This window comes from Hyaena hyaena, unplaced genomic scaffold (genome assembly GCF_003009895.1).
Source record: "Hyaena hyaena isolate Hyena2069 unplaced genomic scaffold, ASM300989v1 scaffold_185, whole genome shotgun sequence".
Classification (NCBI taxonomy): Eukaryota; Metazoa; Chordata; class Mammalia; order Carnivora; family Hyaenidae; genus Hyaena; species Hyaena hyaena.
Window position 1 is genome coordinate 1,114,523 of NW_024080816.1, and position 7,929 is coordinate 1,122,451.

Here is a 7,929-nt window from a genome sequence, read left to right on the forward strand (position 1 = left end):
ATTTTGTTACTTTATTATTCTAAGAAATCTGAGAAACAAGGCCAACTGATGATACATTTTTATACATGTAATTAAATTCAGGAGAGATGAATGATAAGCAGTGATTTGTGAAGTGAATGTTTACTTTGGTATATCTTTATCTTCGCAAGGTTATTACTAAAGACAGGATTTAATGTTCACCTTTAGCTGTAGTGCCTTCTCCAGGTTTTCAATCTTTCTTTCAGCTTTCCTCAGCTTCCTCAGCTCCTCTGAGTCTGTGAAAGAACCCTTTGGGGACAAAGACCTTGAACGTTTCACAGGTGGTTCCTCGAGAATAAAACAAGGACATGGTTGAACTGGTTGGAACACTGGATTATGAAAGACATGCAAAATTAAAGAACAAGTAATTTTGAATACTAATAATGAATTATAAAAAAAAAAAAAAATCATGCATGGAATACCAGAGAAATAACAAGCGGAATTACCACAGTGCTACCGCTAAAGGTTTCTCTGTGACTCGTTAATGAGAATATTCATTTACATTTACATTGTTTCTTTCAGAATAATGATGTCCCATTAGGGAAGACTAAAGGGTTATAGACTCAGAAATGCAAGAAACCTCATTACAAAGGAGGGGATAGAGGCTGGTCTAATTGCTCTATAAGGGTCCAAGGTTACACTTGATAGGACAACCAGAAACAAGAGGGAAAGGATTTTTTTCCCTTTGAAATAGTTTAACACACTGTGAAGTTGAAGGAACAATATGCTTGAGGAATATAAATACAACAGACAGTAGATCTTATACCATAATGACCATATGGTCATTAACTATAATGTGGCTAACCAGAGACAAGAATGTGTGTTTATATTATGTACAGCTTCATATACCAATCTGGAGAAGGAAGGTGTGAGAGCAACTATTAAGCTGGGCAACATATTGTTCATACTTACTGCACGTCCTTATGAAAAAGAAAGAAAATTTTGTTCCAAATATCCCTCTCATTTTCTTGACTTTTGTGAAAAGCAACGAAACATCAAAGTGGTACATTTTTTAACTTCAGCACTGTAGCAAGCAACCAAATTAGACCCTATAATGTATCTCCATTTTAGGAATGTTTTCTTTCAATTAAATAAAGCTCAATACTCTGCAACTACTCCAAAATCGCAAGAAATGCATAATGCAGTTATGTACAAATAAATAAATACATATGTACATGTATAAAGCTCACTCTTCTGAAAACTACTAATAACATTACAGGGAGTAAATAAGACTATAATAGTAACTTGGGTCTTTTTAAATACTTCCTTTATTAAGACAGTTCTATTCATGGAAAAATGGAAAGAACTAAAAACAATGATCTTGAAAAACATAGTTTTCTGTTTATAAAAACATTATTTTCTACTGCTGAAGTAACAAGTGTGAGAAAAATATTTCTAAAATTTCTTACTTTTCTATTTCTCTAGAATTTACATATTTACAATGTTATATAATATTTACAATGTGATATTATAAAATTTGTATATTGGTCAGTGTTTATAGAATCTTTTGTAGCATAAGATGAATATATACTATGGTGTATACACTATAATACAAATACTACTTAAAGGGAAAGTTAGACAGTAATAAATGAGAAACATGCTATGGAAAATTTGCTTATATTTCTGTGTGCCTTACCCTTAAATTTGAAATTACACAACTGCATAAATTAATGTTAAATTCTACTTTATAGTTTATATCTACATGGGCAGTATTTTAAATATATCTGAATGAAATAGAAACATTAAGATATATTTTTCTTTTACAACTAATACTACTTTAAAATTATTTTTTGCTTAGGTTAGCTTATCTATAAAGTAGATGCATGAGGAATACTTAGCAAAATATTTTAACCTAAGAATGTTAATATACTGCAAAACAGCTATAATACTGCTAATATATTTAATTAAATTAGTAATATATTATTTAGTTTTTAAAAAGGCACAACTCTCTACTCACAACAATTTTTTATCAAGCACTTGGCATGTAACATTTTTTTAAGCTTCCAGAAATATAAACGAGAGGTAAATGCTGCTGTTTTTTAACTTCAATGCTTGCCTTGCCAGCCTCATCCTGACAAATTCACAAAATGACAAAAAGTCTCTACCTTATGTTTTCTCTCAGTACTTGTCCAGATGCTCTTCTCTGAGGAATCCTTGTTGGTAGATTTGTTCTCTGACAGTTTTTCATTTGCTACTTTTAGTTTTTCCTGTAAATACTCAATTTCAGACTTCTGTGAGACCATTAAAGCTTCTAAGCTTGATAAAGATGGCCGTTGAGATACCTATTAAAAAAAGTGTAAGTGCAAATATATATGCATGTTTCTATATGATTTATATATGTGCAAATGCTTATACATAATATTACATTATATAACTAAGTATTCAGAGAAGGAAAATTTCATTTCAATAATAAACTGTAAACTTCTATTATCCTAATAGAATGACACTTTCCAATCAAATAACCAAGAGTCTGTGTAAATATTTTCCTAAATAACAGTGCCATCCAGATTTGCAAAAGAAAATATTTAAAGCATGGTAGAGCATGAAATATACCACTCATATGTAAATTAATTTTTCAAAAATACAATTATACACATATGTATTTCTTCACAAAATACTATTCCTACCATTCGATCATCATGAGTCACACAATACCACTGAATAAACCTGATCAAAGGAAACCAACAGCACTATAAATCTAATTATCTTTCAGTGTATCATAATTTAATAACTTCAACTCAAAGGACTCTGATATTTTTAAAGTCAATACAGTCCACTGTATTCTTTTGAAATTTATTACTATGTCAGATAATCTGTTAATGGTAAGCACCACACTGTAACAACAACAAAAAAAATCTAAACACGTAGGAAGTCTTCAAGAAATGTTAGTTCATGAAAACGAGCATTCTATAAAATTCTACAACCATTTTAACTGAATATATTTGAGATCATTAAAATCCATGCACATATCATATTTCAAATTAACCACTCCACTTACAAAGACCAAAAACACTAACTCATAGTGCAAAGTTTTTGTTGCTTTCCAGCAAAAAAGTCAAGATTATAATCACAAGATTCTAACACTAGGTATAGAGCCAGTAGCCCTGAAAATAGTTTCCTTTAAAATATAGAAAACCTTATCCATCCTAAATGATATACCTAAGGGCTATCAGAAGAAGACATATGTTTAACTTTTCTGAACCAATGCTGGAAAATGTTACCCTTTTCTGGTTTTAACTTCTTTCATTTTTAAGGGAATAGGGAAAATTGTCCTAATTCTAACTTCTAATCATTATGAGAGGTCATCTTTGATTTATTTACATTTTTACACTTTTGTCTACTTAAATCACTTGATTTGTTTCCCAACCTTTATTCTATTATACGGCTAAATATTTTTCTTAGTGTTGTTTATATTGTACTGTTACCACATTTACAATATGTTAAATACTTACTCCAGTACTCTTCTTTAACTATCAAAGTATAGTACCTCAAGCACTTTCATTTCACACTCTAAATGATTTTTGCCCTATCCCTGCCCAATCACCATGACTATTATTTATTTTATATTCTCCTATCGTGTAAGCAAATTTATAATGTTTATAACTATCTCATTTGATTTGGCTGCCAATCTAAACAGTTTTCAAAAGCTACCTGCTCTTATCCAGGTTCCTTTAAATAAAATTATGAAGAATATATTAATATCCCATCATTTACCAAAGGTGTTTTTAGATAAGTTATTCAAAGACAAACAAAAATTTAGAATAAAATGGAAGTAACATAACTTTAGTTTTATTGGTGTATCCAGTAAGAAACCCCATGTTCTTTAAATCAGTTTAGTTTATTTATTTAATAATGAATTATATGGAACAGATATGAATACAAAAATACAAATATCCCGTCAAGAAGCTGCAATGATAAATAATTCAAATACTCATGAAGACATTAAAAATGATCCAAAAGGCTATCATCATCATTGTAAGGAGCAGTCCTTCAAAATTCTTCAACAAACACTAACAGAACTTCAAAAACTATAAAAGTAGTCATTAACTCAAATTCACATAGAAGCCAGGAAGATAATGTAAGTAAATAAGTAAAATGGGTTGTGTTTAGTTTGTTTTAAAATTATAGCTTTAGAATTCATTCAACAGAGATGCTCTATAGACATATTAAACATGTATATGCATTTTTTACATCCACAAAATAACTTACACATGCTCCCACTTTTTAAAAATCTTATTCTCCCCCTCTGTTGCCTTGTATCACTTTTGCCAGAGTGAATATGCACAAGAAATATTTCATATTGCTCTTAATATGACCACTTTTAAAAGTATAAGTAAAATGAAATGACAAATGACACTCTGCCTCACCTCAGAGCATAATGAGGGTAGATGTGGCAATAGCAACTCAGCTCCAACCAACTGTTTTCCTAGGAATGAATGTGGGCCACACTGCCACTGCTGCTGATTTTTCAAAAGAAGGAATTAGGACTTCTAAGGGAAATCTCCTAATTTTAAAATGTTGGCCAGACTCAGTTTATGGCTCCTGTGTTTTGAGAACATGATTATGGGAGTTGTAAACACCTACAAATTTTCTAGGGAAATTTTGAAATATGTATCAAAGCACATAAAAATGTATCAAGCCTTTGGCTTAGCATCATTCTAGTCATGCTGAGGGTTAATACAGAAAGATATCCATGATAAATTGTTAAACGAGAAAAACAAGTTACCAACGAATATACTATATAGAAACAGATTTCACCAAACTTTAAAATGTTTTTTAGTGTTATTTCTGAGTGGAAAAATTATATGTGAATTATTTTCTTCATATTTATTTGAATTAATAAATTTTGATTAAATTTAAATTTTATTAAAATAATACATTTTACAATTAACATGTAACTAAAAGTTTTTCAAAATGTAAATTTTTCTTTGAATAAAAGGAATAAAAGTTAAATATAAAATATATAAAATTTTCCGGTTAGATTGGAGAAATATAAATGAAAGTCTTTCTATAATCTCATCCCTTACAGTTCACTAGTGGTAACTTTGCGCTATACTACTCAGATGTTAAAAAGAAAAGGAAAACCACTGTAATTCTGCCCTTTAATCTGCTTTTTAAAATAGGCTTCATTTTCTAGAACAGTTTTATACTTACAGAAAATCTAAGCAGACGCTAGAGAGAGTCCTATACCTCCCATTCCTACTCATCCAAGCCCCCTTTATTAACATCTAAAATTAGATACATTTGTTACAAGTAATGAACCAATATCCACATATTACTTTTAGCTGAAGTCTGTAACATTTTCGGATCTCCAAAGTTTGTACATAACATCCTTTTTCTGTTCCAGGATCCCATCCACAATATATTACATTCACTTATGCCAGCAACTCTTGGCTGTGACAGTTTTTCAGACTTTCTTTACTTTTAATAACGCTGATAGTTTTGATGAGTAGAATGAAAAGCAGGGCACTGTAGGATATCCCTCTACTGGAATCTGTCTAAATTTTTTTTCATGATTAGACTGGGGTTATGAGTTCAGAGAAGGAAGATCATAGAAGTAAAGTATTTCATTATATCATATCAAAGGCACATAGTATCAACATGGTTTGACTAACTGATGTTGACCTTGATCACCTAGATAAAGTAGCATTTGTCAGACTACTCCACTGTAAAGTTACCCTCTTGTCCCCCATCCATACTATACCAAGTGTGCTCTTAAAACTTAAAAATTATATAAATATATTTCTTATAATATATATGAGAAATGTATATATCTTTACTTTCATTATCCTTTTCAACTGCTGCATTGAAGGCTTACCAAAATGAAGACAATCAGTCCCCTTGTCTGAGGAAGTTCATTCTATTGTCTTAAAATCCTAGATATTTCAAAATTTAATTTTCTTACTAAAAGTTATTAGTATTGTATCAACAATTTTTTCTCTAATATCAAAAATCCTTTTTCACCTCTATAGTTCAGTCTTAAAAGATAATGAATGGTACAGTGCTAGACCGTAGTTAATCCTTATGAGAGGTGATCAATGGAGTAGATGTCCAAATGCCTCCAAATGGAACTCTCTCTTCAACCTGACCATTATTAATATATAACTTTTCTTTCACATTGATCCACAAAGGTAATTTTGATCAAAAAGTCCTATAGAAAATGTAGAGTAGAAGGAGGACATGGGACACTTTTAATGTTGTGTCAATAACTCTTAAGAATTATATAAATAAAATATCTAGTCATGCTGAAGCAACATAACATAGCATTATAGAATAGAGACTGAGTGAATAATGCCTAATAAATAGAAAATCATTTCAAAATCATAATGATCACAAAGAATTGTAAGTTGTTTTCCCTTATTAGTAAATTTTAATTAAACTTATTGTTTCCTACTATATTAAAATAGTAGCTACCATTTAGTAAAAAAAAAAAAAAATTGAGTTCCTAGCTATAGATAAGCACATCACACATACTATCTTAAGAAATTTATAAATTCCAAACCTGTCAATAATGTAGCCTATTGCAAAGGAAAACATATAAAAGGGCATGATACCTCAGCAAAGGAAATAGTTTCCCCTAATCTCACTGAAAATTAAGTATACATTAAACATACATGTGTGTTTAAAATCTGTAATATGTGTATGTATATAAAATTTCTAATCTGTATATGTATATATCAGAGAAACTGACATCTTGAAAAACTGTTCTCTGAAAATCAACTCAAATCCTCTTGGAAGAAGACATAGTATAAATATATATAATATATACTGGAGTATATACATACATAAAATTTTATATATGTAAAATTTTTATTTATATATATGTATATAAAATTTCCTTCTCATGAAATGCCTGAATCCCTACAAAAACTCGACTTTTTATTTAAGTTGATTCTAGAAATGCAGAAATATATCTACCACCAATTTATAAAACATTGTTAGCTAAATCATCCACCACTTGAAAACAGATGACTTTAATAATAGTCAAATATTATTTTTTAAAAAGGAAAGAGTAAAATAATATCAAGTCAACACGACATCATAAATCAAGATAGTCATATTATAAAAGTTCACAAATGGAGTGAAGTGTATCAGCTTAAATTTACACCTCACTTTTAGAAAGGCTACTAAATTGAGTAATAAATGACATATCAATAAATTCAGCTAGCACACACTTTTTAAAAATATAAATATCTGCATTTCTTCCATTCACTCACTTTTAACCCAAATAGTCTCAGACTGCATTTAGAGATCACAAAATAATGAAGCTTTTTACTACACTTAAAATATCACCATCTCCTCTCATAAACGCCACCTGAATGTCACATTATAGCAAAATTCAGTACTATAAAGTAGTCAGTTAAGTTAAACTTTCCTTTACTATCTAAACACTTGTGTGGTTCAGCCAAATTAGTGAACAAATAAAAGTGAAAAATCCAATTTCAGAACTTTACTTCTATATACCATATTTAATAATAAATGGGTTATAAATGGGTGCTCTGTTGATTTACAGTCATATCCAGTGAATAACAACATTATCTTTATTACAAAATTGAGCAACCACAAGCTAATTGGTTCTTCTATGGCATGTAAATATCATACTGCAGTGACAAAAATCAGTGATATTTATATGTCATAAAAGAGTGTTTAGAGTGCTAACTCTGTAATATACACATTGACTACAGATTCTAATCCCAAGAGTAAACTAATAGTGGGCTCACTTAAAAATTAGAATGGAACGACAAAGTGATTTGTCTACAGATTTTTTTTTTTTACCTTAAATTACAAAAGTGAATACAATCAAGTTTTCCAGAAGGATATGATATGCCTCACATTCAGAATTTGCGAATCTAAATATTTAAAGTGTACCTGTTAATGGTGTCTCCTAAAATGAATTTCTATATTCGAGGA

The 7,929-nt window shown here is 29.8% G+C and overlaps 1 protein-coding gene across 1 annotated transcript in view; it reads right to left on the reverse strand.

Annotated features, from left to right (window-relative positions):
- Positions 1-7,929, reverse strand: part of CNTLN (centlein) — a 284,907-nt gene that overhangs the window by 142,006 nt on the left and 134,972 nt on the right. The window contains 2 exon segments of the mRNA XM_039240930.1: positions 181-306; positions 2,124-2,300. Coding sequence (XP_039096861.1) covers positions 181-306; positions 2,124-2,300 — 303 coding nt within the window.